Raw genomic sequence first — 25,286 nt, 5'->3', positions numbered from 1 at the left:
TCTACGTGCTCGGAATGGAGAGTTCCGCCGTGAACCCAATAAGCAACCCAGAACGAACCCGAATTGGGGAAATCTTTGGAACGCCATTCTGACGTTTTGGAAAGTTTCTTTTATTGCATACATGAGCCATTTGGTTGCCGGGGCTTCCGTTTCCGCCGTCGAGGACTCAGCTCGTTGACGCTGCCATTACGCTGTCGCAGCTTCAAAAACAGGATGGGTGTATCGTCTGGCCACAACTTCCTTCGACGGGCTAGGATTTGTACCCAGTCCCGCCTGTCCCCCTTGTTCGTGTGGTCGTCCTTCGTCCTGTACGCACATGTGGGCGTGCCGAAAATGGCGTCGTTATGTGTGCGCTTATTATCATAATCTTTTGAGTTGTTGGCGCATTAATTAAATTTAATTAAAGGCGTTCTGCAACATATCCGCATACGTGGCTATGCTGCCAATTGCATGGCCACATCTCGAATCTCCCTTTTTCGAACCCTAACCCCAATCTTTTCTGCGACGAGGCATGAAATCAATTTGCGCAAAATGGCATTCGTTAATTAATATTTTTGCCAGCGACATTAGCAAGTGGAAATTTATGCCTCGAATGTGAATATATTAATCTATTGAATGGACTTAATACTAAACACATGCTCTGATATATGCCACGATTCTTTGGAAGTACTCATTACATATATCAGGCTCTATTGGGATACAAATGTATGCTTGGTGTAAGTAGAGTATATGCATTAAATAATTTATGTAGTGACTGGGCTTATGGCGCGTTACCCATAATTAACACCCAAGACCCCTTTTTGTAAAAGGCATATGTTTTTCATTAAATCTAAATTCTTTATCTACACTATTTCCAAAACAAGATCCATGAACAGAGCACCCACTCCTCAATCAGATTCACACAATGCATTGGTTTTATTTATTTATTAGTTCTTCACTGCAGTTGTTCGCTTATGCTAACGTTATTTTTAATTTCCCTTTTTCGGGTTTGCTCATAGTTTCATATATATTAATCCCCTTGGCTGAAATCTGTTTGCACGCAAACGAAGTATGCTTTCTAGGTTTTATGCATTTTCTTAACATAAATAGGTGTCATGCAGTTTTATGTACAAATACGATGGCAAATATTTCGGTCGGTCTAATATTAGGATTTTTTAGGTTCGAATATAATTCAGTTACGTATATGCGGGTTCTTCAACTATCGCAATCTCCGAATATTTTCGGCTGGGTGAGTAAACTTGGTTGGTTAATAAATAGTATCGCCTTGATTCTACGTATATATGTTCTTTAGATTTAGACATTAGCTAATATTACATTTGATTTGAAGTTTTTGGACCTCATCGAAAAGGTCAGCGTATGGATGGGTTCTTGTTGCAATTGCTTCCCAGGCGGAGTAAAACAACGGTATTTTTAATTTTTTCGCATTCATTTTAAAATCGCATAAAATTATATAATACACAATTCGTCACAACTAAACTTAAAGTAAAATTAACAGAAGTTTTAGCATTAGGGTTCAAACAAAATATTGATTTATGCTCTAATTTGCTAGGCCGTCCAAATAAGACTAAACATTTAACTTAAATCAAACTGAAACGCAACAAAAACCAAAACTGAAGCGGGAACAGGAACAGAAACCACTCAGTTTCCTTCAATCCGGCCGTGAAACAAGGCAAAAGGTTGTCGCCACTCGACCAGTGGGACTTGAAAAACAAAGGACAGTAGGATAGTAGGGATCCCATCGAGAAAAAACATGAGCGCTGGTTGGGGATGCTTATTTTTGGTGGTGTCTGGTTTTGGGCAAAAGGTGACTTTTACTTTGACTCGACTGCTTTTAGTGTTAACCATACTAATTACACATACATTTAGGTGTTTATACATACACATGTTAGTTCATAGTTGTATATATTTGTAATATATATTCATATATATTTGTCAATAAGCACTGTGAAAGCCATCCACTTCTGTTTTGTATAATAAATAGAGTTTCTGACTTTATTCAACTTGCAATCCGCGAGTGACTACGCTAGGTAAATTTTATTTTGGGAAGTTTGAAATCTACGTATATGGGTTCTGCCAATATTTCCATTTTTAACTCCCCCTTCTTGGCCTTCATTCGACAGTTTGTTTGTGGTTGCAACCTTAAGCTAATACGTATTTCAGAGTTTAATTTCTGTTTGTTGTTTTTTTTTGGAGCTTTGTAGGCCTTTCAAGCGATGCCTATTTAGTTCTTCGCTTAATGGTAGTTAATTTAAAATTTTAGTCACTGGCAAACACTCCATTTCTGTTTCATATCTCATTATTAATATTACGTATTTGAAATCGTGATTATGCTTTTAGGTATGTTGCATACCGTTTGTTCTTACAACTGGTATTTATGGAAATACTTGCGCAATTGTTTTGCGTACTTTACTTTAGCTGCTTAATTGTTTACTTGCTCTCGAGTTAAGATTAATATGGCATTGAAGAAATCATTGTATTCAAGCGTTGGCATACAACGAAATACAGCAAACACACAGTAAACACATCACTTAACAAAACATTGGAAGAGGGGTTTTTTTTTAAAACATAAACATAAATTTCCAATAAATAGGTGGATACAAAACGTACGCTCTATAACTCCATAGGTAAGTATCTTTAATCTGTAAGCATATCCATATATTTATGTATTCATATACCGTTTAACATAGTCGAACGTGGCTCTAAATATCGAACTAGGTTATCCTACAGCAGTCGCAAATAATTTTACACTCGAATCCGTCAAGTTGCCTTCCCCAAAACCACTTCCATTGGAAGTTGGTTGATGGTGGGCAACGGAGTTCTCTGACTATCAAAAATCGCTCATTTCGTCAATATTCATTTATATAGATCGCGTCTCCTGCTAACTTCTTCCTTAGGCATTTGCCGCTATTCTAAGTAGTTCAAGTTATCCATTAATATTACCGAATTGGGCCCGTTGGCCCAGAGACTCTGCACTGGGGGTTGAATTGCCGATTTAGGGGTTGCAAAAGCGAAAGTATGGAAGAAGAAATGTCGAATACACAAATTGCCACTGGAGATCCGGAAGGGAATCGCATGCGTTGCTCTATCAAATAGGCCACTGCAATTGGGGAAACCTCAGAAAGAGTCGATCCACAGCAATAAAACCCGGTCCAGTTAATTGCCTCTAAGCCATCGCACCCAGCCATTTGCGTGTATGTATGTTTTTTGTAGACTTATGCAACTATTTACTATGTAAAACTTTACGTATTTTAGTTATCGAGTTTATCTTCTGCTTGCTATCTCGCGCGCTACACAGACAGGAGACGAAAAATAACGCCGGACGCTGATCCTGGCGGTGGCTACGGTGGTGATGCTAGTGGTGCGGCTGGTGGAAGATTGGCTCGTTGGCTCGGCTGGGCGATGGGTTGTTATCAGCTTAAGAGTTGACCTTGCTGACCGCCTTTAGCAGGTCGTGATTGCTCTTGTCCAGGGCGCTCATCATGCCCAGATTGCCCCCCAAGCCGCCACCGATGCCCGGCCCGATGCCGCCCACTCCGACGCCCACGCCCATGCCAAGGCCAAGCTTGAGATCGTTTTGACCTACCACCGAGTGGTGCAAGTGGCCTGGATTGTGTGCGATGATCGAGTGGTGGTCCTGCGGCTGTTGTTGCTGCTGCTGGTGCTGTTGCTGCTGCTGCTGTTGCTGCTGCTGTTGCTGTTGCTGCTGCTGTTGCACTTGCTTGTTCTGCTGGGCGGATTTCATCGTCTCCTGGGCCTTCATTTTCTCCTGCTCCTCGCGATCGCGTCGCGCCTTAAAGGTAAATTAAAAACGGAAAGCAAGTTAGTTAAGAGCTTAAGTGCTGCGGCAGGATCAGCTCACCTGTTCATTTATTTCCTTGACGGCTCGCAACTCCTTCTTCAGCTTCATGCGCCGGTTCTGGAACCAGATCTTGATCTGTCGCTCGGTCAGGCAGAGGGCATGTGCGATCTCGATGCGCCTTCGCCGAGTTAAGTAGTGGTTGAAGTGAAACTCCTTCTCCAGTTCGAGGGTCTGGAAGCGAGTGTAGGTCTGCCGACCGCGCCTTCGGGGACAACCGTTGGGGCCTGAGGAGGAGAAAACGGAGAAAGTCACGTCAGATGCTTGAAACTATGTTTAAGAAGATGTTTTTGCCTTTTTCGGCAACGCCTAATGAGCTGCTAAGGCGGTGTCAGACGGTCGAAAATGGTACTTTGTCCAGCTGCAACACATGTCAGGCGTCGACACATGATTTGTGCTGGGGTATGGGGGCTTGGGGGTACTTTTCTGAGCTGCACTGCGAATGTCTGACTGCAAATTACGAGAAAAACTAACAGATTGTTTCAAAAGAGCGAGAAGGGAGTGATCTGATGCTAGACCTGACGTCAGCAGCCGGAGCCCCAGGACGTCAACACCCCGGGGTCCATTGCGGACCTGATTCCACTGCGGATTGGCATCGCACGCAGTGCGTGGAAGGGTGAAGCTACCAATACCGACACCGACTCGCCCAGCGGCAGGTCTCGCCCTGGTGGCCAGCAGCCAGCGCTTTTCCCCGATTTTTCCCGCATTCCTTTCTCTACTTTCTTGTCTCGTTTTTTGTTTCTTATTTTTAGCAATTTTCCATGCTACCTGTGCGAATTTTTTGCGCGACGGTGTGCGGAGATGCGCTCGGAATGGCACAGGCTCCGTGTTTATGTTACGGAAATCAAAAATTCGCTATCTACAAATTGCTGTCCCAGTCCCAGCCTAACAGCCTCTCACTTATACCCGCTTGTCGTTTTATGGCTTTCATGTCTCTTCTTTTTTGCACTGCTGCCTTTGTGCCGAGTTTTCTGGCAAAAGGTTTTCATGTCAACGGCAATTTTTTATGGTTTGCAAGTTGCGACTTTCCAACGGTAACCGCTCAAGCAGACAAAATAAAAAAAGGGACAATTTTTACGTAATATTATGAAAGGTGCAGATTTGTAAATCTTGCTCGGCTGCAGTTGTAAATCATTGGGATTTTTTCTAGTTTCCGCTGCATTTTTTATGAGACTGAATAGTTGGCAAAATATTTACGGGCGAATAAGGCCGTGACATTTGAATTTACCTCAACCGATAAGAAGTATTGGTGATTCACTGGTGAAAACTCAAAAAACCCCTAGCTCCTGTTTTTCTGATGAACAGAACAATGATGTTAAGATAAAAATGTATATGTATTGCATTTACGCCTTAATAAAATGTATTTAGAAATTGTTCTAGCATGTCACGGACCCAAATGTTTTAAAATGGAAAAGAATCGTGTTATTTAATTTCATTATGCGATAATTAAATTCAAATTAATCCTTTAAATTAATTTCTTGTTACACAAACACTATACTCTGCTTTTAATTTAAGGAGAGCAGTAATAAAATGCGAAATACATTGTTACTGGAGTGGACAGGAAACAGTGAAAAGGGAAGGGGGCAATAGCAATTTCAATTCTAATCAACCCCCTTTCCCGTTTTCCCCTCTGCGATCCTGTGGCCAGGAATACCAAACTAATCTAAATTATTTACACGCTACAATGAGCAGCTACAATTCGTCCCATAAATCACGACTCCCAGGACACACGCGCCCCTAAACAAGATTTACGACCCCCGCAATGGCCGCCGATGGCTAAGCGCAGGTGCGAGCGAGATGGCTGCTGGCTCGCAGGACGGAGTGATGGAATCCAACATGGCTGCCGCAGTGTCTGCCTTCGCACAGGTAGACACACACACATATAGGCAAGGAGAATGGGAAAGAGAGAACGTCGGCATGGCAACGCCTGAGTTTTTTCTAAGTGTGAGTGGTGAGTCGGCGCAGCCAAACCGGAATTCCGAAGAGAGCACTCACACGTGGATGTGAATGTGGATCTGAGCGAAAGGGAGAGCGCTCACTTTGAGTCACGGCCCAACTTTGTTATTGATTTTCCAATGCCAACTGTAGTTCCACTCATCTCGAAAACTATTCGGAAAGCCTTAAATCCGCTTGGGAAAAGTCTAGAGTCTACGACGGCTTCAATTTGGGTTTCGGATTTGAGTGTTTGAGCGAGCGGCTTTGTGGGGGACTTTCGAGGGTTCATTGATCTTTTAAAAATTATGAAATCATTATTATAAGCAGAGTACGGAGGAGCTCAGCGAGAGCCAAAGGAGCAGAAGAAATTTTGTAGACGTAGTACAAATATTTCAGAAAGTAAAGGTATTCCAAAAATCGTTAAATGTTGATTAGGGTGAATGAGTTTCGTTTGTTTACATACTGCTTTAAACAAAAATATTTTATTGAATTTAATTTTAGAAAGAAACAAAAGCTAAGAAACGTTTAATTAATAAAAACAAATTAATTATATATATTATAATGGCGTTCATTAAAAACATGCGTCATTATGCCCCCTGGTGAGTCATAAAGTTAGATTAATCTCACAGTGCATTTATAAAGCAAAAATACCTTTGAAGTTATCTTATGTAAGCAATTGACTCGCAAATCGACTTAAATTCATGGATCAGAAGTAGGTTATTGGTTGAATTTCAATTACACACTCATCGTAAAATTAACTTGAGAGCTTCGGTAGATTTGACAAGCGGTTAGCGGCTATCTGAAGTTTATATTTTTGAGTTGAGGTGCCCGGTCGAACCGGTCCGTTGCACAATTACTAAGGAAAACCATTTTTCAATTAAAAATCAATTAGCGCGCCATAAATCGTGGCTGCAATTGAGTGAAGCGACGGACGGGTAAACAAAACAGCCAGGCGGAAAATCGAGCTGAGGGCAGAAATCTGTTTCGGAATCGAAGGAAATTCCAGACGCGGTGGCGTTGGCGTCCAAAATGGGGCTGCTCACAATGGGCAATTCCACTGTATACTCTACGGATTGGCTGAGGGAATCCGAGAGGTGACAAAAAGGCCAGGAGAGCCGTCCCAAGGCGCCGCTGTCAACGGTGCGAATGGGCCTGGGAATGGTTATGGGAACGAGAATGGGAATGAGAATGGGAATGCTTATGGCCCAGACCCGGGACAGCGTCTATAACAATGACATTAACAATTAAAAATATTAATAATCATAAACGTAATTGTTCAATAAACAGCGCCGCGTATAAATAAGCACAAAAACATACAAAAACGAGAAGCTGAAAAAAACAGCGCAGACTGAAACTTATGATGACATAAAAATCATAAAAACAATTCAAAGCGTACAATAAAGATACTCACACACATTGAAAGGGGGCGAGCGCCATAGTTTGTCCAAGTATCTGGCACTGTGTGTGTGAGTATCTATGTATGCATTCGAAAGTGGTTCCGTGGGGACGCTGACAAGACTTCGAGTCTTGTTTATCAAGCGACAAAAAAAATGTACAATAAACAAACATTTTGCCGCACAAGTATTTCGTGTTTAGTGTTTGGCTCCTATTTTTTCTCTGCGTTCATCCCTTTCTTGCGTTCTTGCTTTCGTTTTCGGTAAATAATAAACAAATTTACATATCGCTTGACAAAGAACTTTGAAACATTGTGGCGTGCTTTAGCTTCAGCGCGTTGTTGTTGTTTCAGTTGCCGGCAATTAGTTTGAATTTGAATTCCTATTCCTAGCTGGTTCAAATTGTTTGCCGGCAAATAAATTTCATGATTTTGCTGCTGTTGACCATTCAAGTTTTGTGTGATTGGAGAACTTTTCCCGCCTTTGACTTGTTTGTGTACTTTTGGCGCGCAAATTCCATTGTGCATTTGTCTTCGAGCGGAATTGGGTTGGGTGGGTTTATGTAAACTTTATGGGACTGTGTGGGTAAAATTTATATATTACTGATTTAGCACTAACATTAAGTATCATTTCTTACTTTCCTATATAACGAATTTATAGTCATGTAAGGCATTTAATTGTACAAAATTATTTTAGCGAAATTTGTCAATAAAAGCACATTTTTTAGACATTGTTACAGAATTGTGTACGTAAGAATAAATGTTACTGCTCAAGTATGAAGATATTGATGTCTTTTGTAGACTTCTTTATCTGAATCACGCATTTTTTAGTTAAAATGTAACAACTTTTGAGGAAAAAATACATTCATATAAGGAATAAGGCTTCCACCAATGTGTACGCATATTTATGTTGTCGTATATTTATCTCGTTTTCTTATTCAAGAGAGAAGAAATTTCACTGGCTGGCATATGTTTTATGCTGATTTGTTTATATTTGGTATGAATTTTCGAAACTAACTTCCCGGATGGCATGTTGAGAGATATATAAACAAAGGGCAGACACAGATATAGCAACATGCTCTGAAATGAGGAATATTTTTGGGGTCGCGGGAATTTAGTGATGGCTCAACAAATTCTTCCCTCCGCTGGTTAAGGAAGTTCATCGTTTTACGAAGACGATCTTTCAGGCATTAAGCGCAAATTGCAATGTACCTCGGGATAAATGAGATCCCCAGGGGGCTGTTTCTAGCGCCCATTCCCGTCCCCAACTTCCAAGGATATGCAAATGCGTGGAATTCTTTGAGCGACGACGAAGACTAATTAAACTTTGAAAGTAAAGCCGCTTAAACGCTGTTCCGACAAGACTCACGGGCAACATCTGGCGCTTTTGTGTGGCTTTTAGCGAAAAGGGGGAGGATGGGCAGGATGTTCACGAGAGACAGGAACACAGGGTACACAGGATACTTGGGGAGTGGCAGGTAAGCGCCGCCATTAAATTGCGCTCATGCTCGACTTTTTGGGGTGGCTAAAAGCGGCGGCAGCAACAGCAGCTCCTGGTTGCCATTGCAAATAATTTATGTTTATTAAATTTATTTAAATTTAATCAGTCTCACAGCCATTTCGTACGCCAGAGGCCGAGGAAAAGTGGGTGGTGTCTTGTTTGCGGAAAACCTGGCAGCGGAAAGCCTGCTTTACGGGGGAGTCTTCCTCCTCTGCTATTTATGTGCAGCGCGTTGCCAATGTTGTTGTTTGTGCTATCAGATCTGCCACGCCCCCAACTCCAACGTCCCATTTCCCCTGCTAATTGTGTGCTTAATCTTGGAAAATATATGGCAAGCTGTCGCTGTCAGTTGTGTTTCGTTCTGTTCCGTGGAGAAAATTCCTGGCAAATGTTGCAAATACACAGGCTCCTGGGGGATTAATATATTCTCATCAAATATTTCACGCCATTATTGAAATTACTCCCCGTTTCTATTTTAACGCAAGAGAAAAGTATTGGGGTTGAAATAAATTGTTTATTAGAATTCCCAATTAAAATGCTCTCAAAGAAAAATGAAGGATTAAATAAAATGCAAAAGAGAGAGGCGATAAAAGGAAAAATTCTCCACCAATTTAGGGAGAACTACTACCAATTTAGATTTTATATTATTAACGATAGGTTATAAAATCCATACATATATCAAAGCTTTGTCAGCTCAAAAACAATGACTTTCATTGGGATTTCTTAATAATTTCGTTCGTTTTTTGAGTCATATCAGTTTTTTGCAGGCATATGTCTAATGCTACCCAATTCCATTCGAAAAATACCTTACCGATGCATTATCGAATGTATTGAATGTTCTCATATGTTTTTCCCATTATCTCGCCAGATAACCAATTGCCAGTTCCAAATATTCGAAATGCGCCCTGTATCCCAGAAAGTGCAGACAGCCCTCAGTTCTGACTCAAACCAGAAGCCATGGTAACTCAAGCCAACAGGGTAACAGCCCGAGTTTTATTTTTGCACAGAGTGAAAACGAGACGGAAAAAGAGGGAGAGAGAGAGAAAAAGCGAGCGCAAGCGAGTGGCATGGCAAATAACGGCAACGGCAGCCATTAGAGCCATTCACCCTTACTGTCTTTATGGCATTTTTAATCTTGTGGGTGGTGGGCGGCACAACCATACCGCCCATCGCACAATTCCCCACCGTCCCCTGGCATTTTTTGCACGCACTGCAAACACGAGGGTGTGATAAGACAAAATACCCCACATAAATGTGAAAAATATATGGGCAAAAGTGAAAAGGGAAAACGGAAGAAACCAGCCGCAGAATGTATGTGTGGGGTTGGCAGAAAGCCGTGCCAAAAGGAAACCGGAAAATCAGACTTTTTCTGGGCCCCCCTTCTCAAACCATCGCGGCGAAGTGGTTCCAATAAATTTGTTGGCCCACCCGGAGAGAAAGAGAGAGGAGAAGCGGAGTTCCGGGCGGTGAGCTGGAGCCAAACTAATTTTGGAAGGACGGACAGCTGTGGAGCATTTGTAGCGATGGTCTATAAATGGCATTAGGCGTCTAGAATTGGTAATCCGCAAGATTTTTGCGAACGTCTGTTTCAGGCGCTGTTCCAGGGGACACGTGTCGCCAACTGACCGCAACTCAAGCACCCTTGTCCTATCTGTTTCTGGCGGATTTTCTATCTCTGTCTGTTCGCCGCAATTTAATTGCAAATTAAAGGCGTTTAATGTGCTCCGCCTGCGATTAAAATCGCCGCGAATCGATGCGACACAATCAACGGCCATTCAATGATCACAATGATGTGGCGCCAAAGAGACTCCATCTGTATGTGAGTGGAATTAGTTGTCCGTATCTGTATCTGAAAAAGTATCTGTATCTGACATAGCTAACATTCGGTCGCTGGTCGAGTTCATCAACACTTTTTGAATCCTTTGTTAGGGGTTCATTTCGGAGGATAAATGAAGACAAAGGGTACTGTATAGCAAAAGCTTCGTTTGGGACGATCAATACTCGGTACTTTTCAGAAATAGTTGCAATAATTTAACTATAACTCAAAATTAATTTTAAAGAATTGTATTTGGTTTAAAGATTTAAAGTGTCGTTTAACCATAAAGGTCGGAATTTATTTTATACACCTTATTTGTAGTCAAATTTTGAGTATGAATATATATATTGTAATAGTGTGATTAAATATTCAGTTGAGCTCTTAAAATTTTCTTATCACAACCTTGCCTGGCCACCCAGTACACTACAATACACAATACACCCATTTAAACAGGATAAGGGGTACCAAAAAGGTTCTGAAGCCGTAACCCATCTGCAATTGGCCTCGTCTAGCCCTTTAGACGGCTCATTGGGTTTGGCGTTTTGGGAAAGGCGAGGAAACTGAATTGAAATTGATTGCCTTCATTGGCTGCCACCGCCGGTTTTTTCTTTTTCTCCTTTTTTGTTTCTGTGGCCGTTTCCAAGTTCATTTGGTCGTTCTATGAACCTTGGCAAGCATTATATCGACTTTTATTGAAAATACATATAAATTGAGCCAACTGCTTTCGACTGAGAACGCATTTTGGTATTGTTTCTTCGGTGTTTTGTTTGCTTTGGTTGGGTTTCCTTGCCTTTTTCGTCTCATTTTCCCAACTCTGTTCATGGCCCAGTGCACACGGATCCAAGCGCTCGTGTATATACTTATATATACATATTCCTATTTGGTAAAAACAAACACGAACTCCGGATTCCTATTCCCACTCGAATGCAGAACTTGGGGGCAGATGTCGGCCATAAGTTAGATTGCGTGGGCCGACTTGAAACGATGACGTATTAAAACGCCATTCAGCGAAGCACCCTCACCCATATCGGTGTCCCCTCTCTAATCCCCCGCCAACTTCCATCAAACGAGAACGTGACACTTAAATTCGTATAAAAAGCATCGATCGAGCGATGCGGGTTCTATTTACCTAGGCGTGCGCATAACTCATGCTTATCCCCCTCGTCTGGAAATTTCATTATAATGCCCACAGCAAACCCCTGTTTACTTCCCCCCCCCGCCAAGGTGTGGTCCTGTGGGCTCCTGAGAAAATGTCGATGCACCGCAGACCACAGAAAACGAACCTCACCTATTAGTGTTTCCAATCTTGAACTTCCCTCGGAATTCTCCTTGGCTGACAAAGCTGATTAATGGCTCACACACACTCGTACAGCTTGCCTTTTGTTAATGGCTGCCAGAGAGTAATTTGAGGAAATGGTGGCTGTTGGTGCTGCATTGATCCCAGATGAAAAGTCTTTTGTCACCTACAGGTTTTTATTTCCCCCAGTGTTGGACCCTTTCAAGTTTGTTCTTTTCACTACTATTACAACGAAGCTGCTGCGGAGGAACTCCAATTACCTGAATTGCTTCATTAGGTAAGATGACTGAGGGTACGAAAGGATTCTCACATAAGATAACAACTGGAAAAACAAGTTCTTCAAGGGGAAGATACCGAAAACACAATAGAATCATCGTTTCCTGTATTCCTTAAGTGAAATTGAGGGGAAGTTCTTCAGAATTGTATCGTTGAAATTGTAACAGATATACTTACAAGTACATATGTACAATCTTCAAAATAAGAGCTCACAAAAAATTAAAATTAAAATTATGAGAATGATCTAATGAAATATTGAAATTCTACTAGAAGTTGGACTCTCAGTTCCATTAATAAATACATTCTCATCCTCAAGAAATGTTGTTACCTCGTTGCCACTTACATTACCCAACGATTATGGCGCATCAAAGAGAACTGAGTGCATCATAAACACTCTAATCTCGCAATTAATCAGAAGAAATAATAAATTTAGCCGCTAGAATAGAACAAGGGTGCATTAACCGACACCGCCAGCAACTTGTTTAATTCCGCGATTAAATTAATATTAACTACTCTCTGTCTTCAAATTTATCGCAACAGGATGGTTGGGAAATGCCCACAGTCACGCATTGCACGCGATACGGAAAATGGAAAATTGCAAAAATGTCGCACGCCATAGTCAAGTTTTAAATAAAACTTTTGTGTAAATTAAATATTTAAGTTAATGAAAATGGGTAAAGTTTGCCTAATGATGTGTTTGTTTGGACTCACAAATGTGCACTGTGAAAAAGAGTTTTCCCAAAATTATTAAATTCTAACTTAAGAACAGAAACTTAATACCTATAAAAATATAAAAATATTTCAATAAACATATCTAATAATTTGCTGTAAACTACAATGATGAATAGTAAACTTTATCAACTTTTCTGCCTGTGTGTCATGCATGAAGGGAATCAACTTTGATTAAGCGCCAGCGATGGACTGGGATCGAGTCGGCAATTGTCTGTGGAACGTGTGTGCTTTTAATTTGATTTTGTCTGGGCCAAATTTACATGTCTGCCGGCCCACTACCGCTGCCGAAAAATCGCGCCAGTCTGGCTGCCATTTTGTCCTTGTCTGTGGTTCTGTCATCCTGTCGTGGTGCACCGCGCCGGATCCTTGTAATCCAAACCCCTTTTGCCAATTTGCGCTACTCGGGCATTAAAACCGCAGATTAACAGCCTCACGGGGTAGTTAAAAAAAACGGCAGAAACACACAACACTTGGAGAAACGTGTCATTTCGAATTTTCCGCCGCCGCAGGCAGAAATAAAAAAAACCAAAAAAAAAAAAAAAATAATACAACGACCGAAAACGTGCCGATAACACGGTGTCGCACACTCCCCTCACTCTCACTCCCCATTAGAGAGAGATAGCTGGGTTGAAAAGAAAGAGAAAGAGGGACCAAATGTAAATACAACAAGACCAAATAAAAATGAGGAAAACAGACAATACAGGGAATCGGAAATTAAACAAAACCGAAACGAAATGGAATTCGCTTATCGCGCCTCATAAATTAACCCTTGCCAGACGTCGTTCATGTTTCGAGCGAGATAGCACCACGTATGCAGACAGAGAGGGATGCTAAGTGGGTGGGGGGTGCTGAGGGATCTTAACCCCAGTGCGGGATCAACGATTATCTGCGAGAGGCGGATCTTCGCGCCCCCAGAATCCCCTGCCAATGACATTGATTGCCGCCAACAATTGAATTTAAACATTGATATTGCTTTGATTTCTAGCAAGACGAGTTCAAATCCCAAGACAAAGATTTGAATTCAGAAAGAGACCGCCGGGCGGGCGAGGAAAGAGACTGGCTCAGAGATAGAGAGGTCTTTGTGGCAATAATTCAATTCCCCGACTGACGAGATTATCGTGAGCCGCAATTATGGCTTGTAAAATTAATAAAAATAATATATTTTATTATTCCATTCGCGCCGATTTCGCTGTGCAAGGAATGCAAATAAATCGTGACATGAAGATAGATAATAGCTTTGTGGACTTTGAAAAGAAATGAGTGATTTGTTTCAGAAAAAAATTCAAGCGCTTTTAAAACTGGTCATAAAGTGTAGGAGCAAGTTTAAAAATTGCAGTAACAACTATTCAAAACTGTAATAGTTAGTTAAAACTGCTGAAAGAAATGTTTTTTACTCTATACGAAACTTACACATGTTTGCGTTTGTAATGAATAACTTGCAAGTTTGAATAAATCTATTAGAAATTCTTAAGCTCTGTGAATGAAATATGATGACTAAAAATATTAACATTTAACATAATCGGTCTTTTACGAAATTTTTATGTTATTTGCTTTACAAATTATTAATTGTCGTGGGAGCTCTTTATGTTAGCGCACCTGGGGAATATTTAAATTTCATAAAAAAGTGAAACAAAACTAAGCTGATATAAGAACTTGTAAAGTTCAGCTTAAAGAAACGCTTTTGTGGTCCGATCTTTTGATTGTAATCTTATACCCAACCATAACTCCACCATAGCGATCTATGCAGAATGGAAATTGGAACTCGGTGAGTTAATTACTTGTCAAACAGCGGCTGTTAGTGCTGTAAATTGCCCGAATGACTCCGCTCAACGCCAATGCCAGTGATTTATTTACAAAACAAACACCAGAGGATCGACAGTGGCAGTTCAGGGGACTTGAAACCGCTCGAATATCAAACGATCTGTGACGCCAAAAGCTGAGCCGTGGCACGTACTTCTGCGGCAGCAAACTCTGGCACGAACGCTCCGATTTCATTTCAGGTCCGGAGACCACAAAAGAAATACCAAAGACCAGAGGACCAGAGGCCTCCATACTATAATACCAGCAAGGCAGATTGTTGGGTCATGTGCCGCAATGTTTGCCCAGTGGTCGAGCACAATTAAACGGTTCGCAATTACATGCCACACCAACAACAGGGGGTAGGCTGTTAATGTCACTAGGGGGACCACTACGCGTATGCGCAATGTAGGGAGTTAAATGGTTGGATTCATTTCCCAATCGATAGAACATCATTAGGATTTTTTAAGTTGTAAGCCAGGCTTGGGATTATTGTAAAATATGAACATCATATTACTTAAATTACTTAAATGGAAGATGCAAATTTTAAAAAATGCATAACAATTATTTGTTATGCAAATGCAACGCTTGGTTTAATTAGTCGTTACGGTCAACACTAATTGTTAATTGCTATTAGAAATTCTGGACCCCTTTAATCACGGAAATAAGCCAAGCAGTGAAACAATAAACACACTTTGGTTCCCTATTGTTATTCGACTACATGCCCCTAATTCGAGCCGCGACTAATGGGAAGCGCCATTAACTCAAGTGAAATGGGCATATACATAGATGGGATTGGGATTGGGAATGTGAATGTGAATACCGATTAATGACCGCGTTTTTTTAACCAGCAATTGACAGTGGCTACTCGTGTTTGCGGCTGCCCTTGTCGACTGTCGAAATAATTAAACGCGATGGTGATTCGCCAAACAATCAACGCCATTATCGGAACCATAAAACGGGGATCGTTCGGCAGTGGCCGCAACATTACGATCGTTATGCACGGCACAAGACCATGCGTAAAATCGTAAATAGATCATAAAACGACCATAAAAAGTCGTTTAACGAGGCCCAGAACAACGGACCCATCGCAGATCGGCGATCGTACAAATCGATCAATCGAGAGTCCGACTTTCAGTGAGTTTTTCTGACATCGAGATCGACTCATTAGGTATTCGGCCAATTATTATGGACAACAGCAGCTTGCAGTTTGGGGGGCCCCAGCATGGGAATTGTGATTTACGATCTTGGTCGGGTACTTGACCGGCATGTTTGAGTTATCGGTGCAACTTTCACGGAGTTTGCTAAATCAACATAGAAAGCGAACAGTTGCCAGACGTCCAAACCTTTGGCTTGAAAACCATTGGTTGCTTTGGATATTTGCCAGAAGATGACTCCGATAAACAATGAAATTATACAATGAATAAGACAGGGAAGTGAACAAAGGTTGAAGGATTTATGACAGGACAGCAGGAGTCATGTGACGGCAGATTGCAGGCTGCATTTTACAAAGAAGGGTTTCCGTCGGCGGGTGAAAGTCGCCGGGTTGAGCAGGTAAATCATATTTTTCAAGGCCATTTGGGCAGGCTCTAAAAAATAGCATTTTCCGGCATATTCCACGGCCGATTAGTGCAATAACCCATTGCTTCAATGTCAGTCGGGATATTAACTTCAAGGGTTTCCGGTTAATTGCGGTACTTACCGTTGAAATCGCCACAAACGACACGCTCGAAGGGGCTTCCCATCCAGTCTAAAATTAAAAAAAGGAGGAAGAGAAAAGCAATTAATTTTCGGTTTTTCTTTGAGTTTTTTCTAAGTAACTAAGGAGTTGTGCTTCTCATATGTGCTGCTAATGCGAAATCCCGCGCCAAACAGCCTTGAGCGCATCCCGCTGAGTAATGGAGCGTCGATCCCTCAAATCATATGTGTCCAGTGCCCCCTCGGATATTTGTGCCACATGGCAGCTTTCATAAACCACTCAATCGGGCCGTTTTCAATTTAGTTGTCAGCGCCAGCCACAAAAAGCAGCATCAGCCGGCCCACTGCAGTCGGCAGTCGGCGGACCACCGGCCGAGTGAACCTCCGGCCAGTTGGACCGGCTCCACTTTAAGTAGACCACGATGGCCGGTCTGGAGGAGGAGGAGATGTCGGCGATATGAACGGAGATATGAGCAAAATACTGGGCAAGATGGAGGGGAGGATGATGATGCCAGCCAACGACCAGACCGACTCCTCCTAATTAATAAGCAGATGAAGCTGCTCGGCATCGTTGGTGCATTTTTAATTAAAATACACAAATTTCTGGTCATTCGCCAGTCGATGTTGCCACTTTATTTGACACACGGAAAGACGGACGGACGACGGGGCACAGACAATCTCTAATATGTGCAAAGATTTTGCAGGCCGAGACTCCTTTGTCGCACTGATGATTGCACAATTTATGGCGCAGACGTTTCTTATCTAGCAAAGTCAGTGTTCTGACTGCCCATGGACGAAAATACTTTAATAAATACTCGGACCCATAACAAACTTCTAATATCAAAGGGAACGAGCTAATCTGCACATTCAATATAAAATTCCGAAGTCTATTTTGTTCAATAACTTGGTATGCATTTTATAAGTTTACATTTGTTTTTCTGATAAAAATGTTTCTTCTAATAGAATTTTATTATTTTGAGTCAGTAAATATATGCACTATTGTTTTAGAACCCACTGCACGTTTTCTGTCAGTGTGCCTACTTCTTAACCTTTTCATGTCCACCTTCTCCTTTCTCCACGGAGCGTGCTGAGTTTGCGAATTCGCAGTGTTGAAGGCGATGGGAAACTTGCCATTTTCATGCTTTGTCGGGCTGCGCTTTTCCAGATAATTAAGAAAAGTTAACCTCTTTGCTTCTTATCAGCATAATCAGGTGCAGGCGCGCAGCTCTACTCATTTTCCAGCTTTTCCTGCGATTTCCCACTGCTGCCCCCTTGGCAACATTGTTGATGTTGCTGCCGGAGTCGGTGCAACGATGTGAAAATGAAAATTCATTCAGACGCTTTGGCGTAAAATATTAAAATTCATTAGTTAAATTGCATTTGGCAAGCATTCAGCTGTAAAACGTTGCCGTTGTTGCAGCAATGGTTGTTGCAGTTGCTGTTGCAGTTGTTCATGTTGCCGGTGCGTCCGGGTCTCGGTCTTGGTCTTCGTCTGTGAGTTTTTTGGGTGGGTTCGCAGGCTTGGCCAAGTGAAAGCCAAGCGAAAAGACTTTTCCGAAGGAGGAGAAGCGATTCTTGTGCAATCCACATGCAAGTGCATGGATATAGTGCCAAAACACATGCATATATACATCGTACGTATATACAGCTTTATGTACAGCATGTGCATTTAGGGAGTGGTGGACAAAGGGGGCTGCGTCGACGTGTCGCGCACTTGGCTGCCATAATGGCGTCATGCTCGTATTTACTTCCATCGCCGCCAGTCGCGTCTCTATGATCTCGTTGACAATTTTATCGCCTTGGCGCTGTGAGCGGGAGATATGCAAAATATTTCATTGTGCGAAATACCGTTTATCTTCCCAACCGGCCGATGCTTCGGGTTTTTATTCACAATCAGGTTTTGCCTGCAGAATGTGTGTATCTATTAGCTGGCCGGCCAAATACATAGGTGTGTTAGCCACATATTAATATCTTTCGGGGTATCGACGAACCAGAAACCCACTAAAATAGAGGAATGGATTTTTAATCTGCATAGATTAATAGGAGCGCTGGGTATCGATTTATTAACACCCAAATCTGGCCAAATATGCAAATTATACTGCCAAAAAAAAAAGACCGAGAAACTTTTGAACCTTTTTCTCGATGATTTTCAGTTCTAATGGCTTGACAAAATATGCCACTTGATAAACATTCGACCCTTAAGCTCACTACCTTGTTTTCTCCTATTAATGTCATTATTTATACTCTGTCTGCTAGATCGTCAATTAACAATTACTTATACTGTTTAATTAACATGCCTATGCCGTAAATTCCGCGTAAATCCGTCGCGCGATCTTTTTCTATTACGACGACCGATGTGCAGTCCATAAGTCAGGCCAATTGACAGTCTATTCATATGGTGTCTTCCATTAATCAGGAGGCATTCAACCCGCGGGGCACATTGGAAAATTGAATTCGTTCAATTTCTTCTTGTGCAGCGTGGAAATCGAGTGGCCTCATGAGAAATGATAAATAAATCTGCTGTGCAAAAATGCGCGGAAAAAGCGAGCGGATCGCGTAAATTAAACTGACCCACATAAATTTGAAGCGAGTTCGCCCGTACTACGTTAGCCGCATAAAAAGAGCGGCGGCCAAAAAGTATCTGTATCTGTATCTCTAGACGGATATGTGGATTTTGTATGCGCGGGGCACATCGCAGTGGTTTTTGGTCGGCATTTTGGGCTATACGTTTGTCGGTGGGGGCAACCTTGAGGCTATTTAAATTACAAATCGACGCCAAACAACACGACAGACAAGAGAAGCATTTCTCAAACTATTTTCATTTTTATTTACTGCCAACTTTTTAGCTCTTCGTTCATTTCGTTTACGGATTCGAATCGGCTGGAAGACTTATGCGAAATAAACGACTTGGAAGTGCTCCGCAAAGTGTTCATTACGGATTGGAATTGGAGGCGGAATGTCAGTGGATATGGGAATGCCATTGGGGAACGTTTGCGCCACGTTTATCTATTGTTTATAAAAGGTACGGAGCAACCATTCCAAATACTACACTTGGGAAATTTAGTTTGATAATTCGACTGCACGTTTTTTGTTAGGTCAAACAATTTGTAAATCAGTTTGAATCTGGTTATTATTATTATTATATATTATTATTATTTGTTCAAAGTATTGTATAGTATTTAACCTAACAAAGCGGATAAATAATTCAATCCAATATAAATTCTTACAAATTCGTGTTTGATTTTTTTATTTCAGTGTAAGTGGCCATGATTTATATGTACACAAAATTCTAAAAGATCGCTTTGTAGATCTTAAAGCCAATTTATTCTTGATTTAAGACGATATACATTCCGTGAAGTGCACGGTTTATTTCTGATTTTATAATTATTGGCATGATATATAGAACCCAGTAGATACGATAGACAGACTGTTAGTTTTAAAGACTGATTGATTGGCTCAGTCTGATAAACTTGTTTTGGGATATATGTGATTTTCGATTTTAAGAATCTGATAATTTTTAAGATTTATCAATTTTGGCACTGACTTTCAGATCCGAAGTCTTTCAGAAAGTGTCCGAGACACACATTCTGGCAGTGAATTTTTACTTATGTATAATATATATCCCTAATTAGAGTATCGAGTGTTGACTCACCTGTAAGTGTCATCCAGGGATACCGGGGCAGATCGGCTATACCGGCTCCGCCCGCTCCCCCTGCCCCTGGCATCACGCCGGAGGCGGGCTGTGTGCAGGCATTTCCCAGCGAGTCCACGCCGATCGCGCCGGCACTGGCAGCGGATACCGCGGATGCGGCGGCTGTGGCATGTTGATAGAACTGAGCGAACTGTGCAGATGCCGAGGCAGGTACGCTCATCGACTGGTAGCTGTTCATGACGGTGTCCGTGTACCTGCTGTGTGTGCGGAAGAGAGAAAGTAGCCATTATTGTTGGTGATCCCTGCTCATAGTACGTTTCCAACTCCAGCTCCCGTTCTAAAGTCAAATGCTAATGAGGTGGCCATTTGCATGCCCCTTCCACCAACTGCGGTTGGCTCTAATTGCACACTAATCCTGAACACGCCCACGCGCAGCAGGGTTCACTGTACATGCACATGGAGTGCCCATACAGTAGTACTAATATGCAAATGGCCACAGCGGAAGGTCAACATGCGTGCGAATCTTGTGGCCGGCGACAAATTGCCAGCGGCCACCACAGGCTGCTCTAATTTTCCGACTTTATGGCCAGTCAATATGAATGGCCGGTGGCCGGGGGGAAAATGTCCAGAGTCCCAGGATCCGGGACCCGATAATTAGGGCGCATTCGAAACGGATTTGCGGTTTTGCAGTGTTTGCTGATTTTACTGAAGGTCTCGACTGGCATTTCCGCTCGCCAAATTGAGAGCACGCGAAATTAGTTCTTGGAAAAGCTGAGTGTTCTTTATTGTATTTCCAACCACGGAAACATGTTCTTAAAGGCTTTGAAGCCAAGTAAATGTTATCTATGCACTCCAAATATAAGTGCGAATATTAAATGTAAAATATAGATCCATTGTCATTGACTTTATAATTGCTCTCCCTACTAGGATTATTCAAGATAATTTTTGTACGATTGCATTTAAAACCCACCCAGATTTATGATCCCATAGTTACACAGGGCAATCTATCTCACCTGCACGACTTATCCTCCAGTCCGGTGAAGCCGGCCATTCCGGAGAGCCCTCCATGGCTGCTAGGGTGGTTAGAAACGTACGGATACATCTTGCTGGTGGGGATGGCAAACGAGGAGCTAGCCGCAGCGGCGGCGGCGGCTGCAGCAGCAGCGACGGAACTGGCCGCGGATGCGGAGGCGGACGCGGATGCGGACCCGGGAGAGTTGTCGTTGAGGCTGCGGTGTAGCGAGGAGCTACCGGACGCCGAGGGCGATGGGGAGCAGCTGCTATCGCCCGCTTGAGAATTGCCCGCTGAAGGGGGCGTTAGCAACAGTTGCTGGTGGGCGTGCCCGTGCGAGGCAACTGCGGCGGCGGCTAGTTTGCTAATGTGGTGTTGTTGCTGCTGTAGCTGAAGAGCGGCCGAGAGCGAGGAGTATTGGTGGTGGTGCTGCTGCTGGTGGTGCAGATGTTGCTGCTGCTGGTGGTTCAGGTGTTGCTGCTGCACCTGTGGGTGGTGCTGCTGGAAGGGCGACGATGAGGATACGGGTGAGTGGGGCGATTGGCCCAGATGTTGGCTCAAATGGCTCGGCGATAGGGATCCTCCGCTCAAATTGAGATTACTGTTGTTGTTGCTGCTGCTGCTTGGACTGCTGCTGCTATTGTTGGTGTTGCTTGTGTTGCTTCCAGCGATCGTGTTGCTGCTGTTGTTGTTGCTACTGCTGTCTGAAACGCTGGCGGAGGCAGAGGCGGCGGCGGCGGCTAGGGCGGCGGCAACTGCTGCAGATGACGAATTCGGGGGGGTGGTGGTTAAGTGGTGCGAACTGATAAACGGCTGGAACTGTGGATACTTTGGCAGCATACTATCGAAAACAAATTTTGACATTGCACATATTTTGCTCTCTGGCCGAGGATCGGATCTTCGGAATTTCGTTTAGTCCACTTGTTGTTCTATTTTAGTTTCGGAGATTTCTGAGTTCGAATGATTTGAGTTCTTTATCTGAGTCGTTTGGTTAATGGCTAGATTGAGTATTTCGTTTAGAATTTAAAGTTTTCTCTTCGTGTGACTTTAACAAATTTTGTTTGAATTCAGCGTGGAGAGGAGCGCTTTCTAGCCCTGATAAAACATAAGTTCCGTCTAAGTGTGTAAGCATAACCTAAATCTCAAACTTGAATTACTTTATATTTATACATTTTGTTTAGATAGCATCTATAAATAAAAGATATTGTCTCTTTAACTTTTTCATAAACTTAAAAGATTTACAAAGCAATTTAATTTCCATCAATGTCTATTAAAATAAACTTGTCTTGATTGAACATCTCCCGTCTCTGTATTTGACTTTCCTACTTTATAATCGAATGCAAACTACATTGGACTTAGTATATAAATCACTGCCAAAATTGATCGAATTAAAAGGTACTAAAAACAAAAATAAACATGGCGTCAAATGTGATAAACAAGAATTAAAAATGGCAAAACAAAAAATATAACATGTTTATAAACATTACTCGGAAAGCATAAAAAGAACATTAACCAAATTGGATATGTTTGGATTGAACATAAATCTTTCGGGTAGCGTTATACAGAACTCAAGTGAAAAACATATATAATCCAAATGTTTAATATATTTTTCAGCTAGATTTTCCTGCCAATGCCAATGAGTTAGTATGTGGGTTACTTTTACCGTACTACATGAGATGGCAAACAGTTAGTACTTTTTAGATAGAGTTAGTGAGACAGAATTCGGAAACTTTGCCACCTGGCCGACTTTAAGCTACTATTCTCGATTCCGAGAAGTGAAATGCATTTTGTTACCTTTCTCAAGTTTTCTCTAGCGAACTTTTGGCGAGCAGCTTGTATCTGCAGCTTTTCTGTTTCTGTTACTTTTTTCGCTCGAAGCTGGCGAATTCACAACGAAATTTGTTAAATTTGCATATGGTTACGTTGTTTTTGCAGCTGTGGCACAAGTGTGTGTGTCGCATGTGTGTGTTTGGGGTGTGTGTATCTTTTATTTGTTGTTAAAGCAATTAAAATGCGGTCATCAATTACGCGGAAATTCGAATGCCGGCGGGATTTCGTATGTGTGATTTATAGGCGCGCGATCTTTTTTAATGGCACTCTTGTATTTTATGGCAGAGTCAGTTTTCCTGCGGATTTTAACGACTTCTCAAGTGCGTGAGTATGTGTGTGGCCGGAGAAATGCTTTCTCCCAACGTTTTGCTTTAATTACTTTGTTTAAAATGCCATAAAACACTTTGCAGGTAGAACTATCGAAGTCTGGAACGGAAAGGCGAGAACCTTTTTACGATGTCAACTTTATGTCTTTTTAATTTTTACGAACCGCACACAGAGAGTTATAAAACGTAGTGTTTTGACAGTTTTTTCGGTTCTGAATTTCACACACTATTTTATTATATTTTACGCGATCTATAACACTAAAGTGACAATAAGCCGGCGGCCGAAACGGAACAATAAACACGGCGAATCGGAAACTGAATCGTATAGCCGCACTACAGTAGTATAGTCGTATAATCGTATAATCCGAATCGGAATCGGAGGGCCGAAATTCCAAAGAGTGGAGAGCTGAGTTCCGCAGACACTACTGCGCGCCACGATAATAAATATTATAATAAAACGAAATTTTTAAAAGAGTATAAAAATTTCGTGTAATTGGTAATTCTTGCTGCCAGCGCGGGCAGCGGCGTCGACAGAAACGGCGGCAGAGCGGCAGCGACTGAGGCGCTTTGAGTCTTTGGAGACTTTGAGTTTTGTCTGTCTACAGAGGGGGTTTTCCTTTATATTTTTTGTTTGCTATTTTTTTTTTTTTGAGGAGACCGCTTTACGCGCGAGAAGAGAAGCGAAAGCCAAGCCGCTGCGAAACGTCGAGCGTTGTGGCGTTACGAGCAGCGAAACGTTTATGGCGCAATACAAAAGCCATGCGAGCGTTCTTATGGGCAACTGGATGCTGAGTTTGTGACAATTCATTTTGGCTCACTCCCTGACTCAACGTCGACTGCAGCAGCGGCGGCAATAAGAAAGATGGCAGCGCAGCCGGCTCATATGTCTGTCCCGCTCCTGCTCGCATGCACTCAAGCCAAGCACCGTCCCTGCTCTCTCTCTTTCCCGCTCTCTCGCATGATGGCCGCCTCGCTGCTTTGAGTGAGTAATTTCCCGATTTGAGTGCCTCTCCTAATTTGACTCTTTATAACGTGAGAATGGAAACTATTGGAGCCCCGCTTTGAGTGCTTTTTAATGCTTTTTAAGTGTTTTATGCTTTGTTTGGCAAAATGTTATTGTTGATTAAATTACCATGCATTATTCATTTTGAGTGCGCTGCTTTTGAGTGAGTGTCTTTCAATACAAATTAGCCAAAATTTGTATTTGACTTTTTTGTGGAATCACCCTCTAGTGGTGTTTCAAAAAAAAACCCTTAAATTTCTACAGATAAAAATGCCGACTCGGCAAAAAGACAGCACTGCCTCTTCTTTTTTCGGCCACCGTCTTTTGTGCGCCTTTATTTTCTCTCTTTTCTGTTGTCACTGGAATTGCTGTTATGACATTTTTATGAAAAATTTTAAATTTATGATTGAAATTGGACAACACACAAGCATTTCACTCATCCCTTTTCCACTATTGCTCTCATCCTCCTTCGTAGCGCAAATGTGTGCGGAAATAAAGCGAATCTGCAATTTCTTAACTTTTCCACTTAGAGAACTTTGCTATCTGACATTTCGAAGGATTTTACACAGACAGTTAAAAAACGAGAAGAGACACTGTGAATGGAATTAAATTTTTTAAGTTTTACCAAATATTCCAATATATTTTTTGTTGGTCATAAGGACATAATGAATGTAATTATAAAGTTAGGATAAAATGAATAATTTTTTAGTATTGATAAGTGAAATTAAGACACCAGATTTCATTTATTGAAAAAAGCAGTAGAAACAATGTTATAGTTATTCCATATTTATTTTTGTATTTTTTATTGAAATCATACAACATCACAGAATTTTCTTATTTTTCCATTAAATAATTTCTAGCCATTAGTTAAACACTCATACATTTGAAGTGTTTACCGTAATACACAGTTTCTAAAACATAACAAATTTATTTAAATTATTTTTTATTCATAAATCTGCCAGTTAATGTGCATCCTACCTGTCTATTTGTTGGAATACGACTTGTGCTCAAATTTGATTGCCAAATCTTTGGCTATAACAATTGAATAATTGATCCATCAGCGGATTGGCTAAACAATCAATTTTTGGCAGACTGGCTTCTTAATTCTTTAATGACCAAAGGTGTATTACGGTCAAGGGGGAGAAGCAGTAACGGCGTTAAT

General features: G+C 41.8%; 1 protein-coding gene across 2 annotated transcripts; it reads right to left on the bottom strand.

Annotated features, from left to right (window-relative positions):
* Positions 1-1,407: 1,407 nt before the first annotated feature.
* On the bottom strand, positions 1,408-23,879 carry LOC6616831 (homeobox protein abdominal-A). Of its 2 annotated transcripts, XM_032721408.1 has the most exons (6): positions 22,760-23,879; positions 20,967-21,963; positions 19,954-20,210; positions 16,306-16,353; positions 3,860-4,083; positions 1,408-3,790 (listed from the first exon to the last, which is right to left on the bottom strand). In XM_032721408.1, the coding sequence occupies exons 2-6, from the start codon at positions 21,827-21,829 to the stop codon at positions 3,416-3,418; spliced, it is 1,767 nt and encodes a 588-aa protein (XP_032577299.1). In that variant the 5' UTR covers positions 21,830-21,963; positions 22,760-23,879; the 3' UTR covers positions 1,408-3,415. The 2 variants fall into 2 exon arrangements, with proteins under 2 accessions (XP_032577299.1, XP_002041167.1); XM_002041131.2 differs by lacking the exon at positions 22,760-23,879 and having other exon boundaries at positions 20,967-22,051.
* Positions 23,880-25,286: the final 1,407 nt, after the last annotated feature.

Source organism: Drosophila sechellia, chromosome 3R (genome assembly GCF_004382195.2).
Source record: "Drosophila sechellia strain sech25 chromosome 3R, ASM438219v1, whole genome shotgun sequence".
NCBI classification, from domain to species: domain Eukaryota; kingdom Metazoa; phylum Arthropoda; class Insecta; order Diptera; family Drosophilidae; genus Drosophila; species Drosophila sechellia.
Note: the sequence above shows the minus strand (reverse complement) of the source record. Positions and strands in the feature narration are given on the sequence as shown.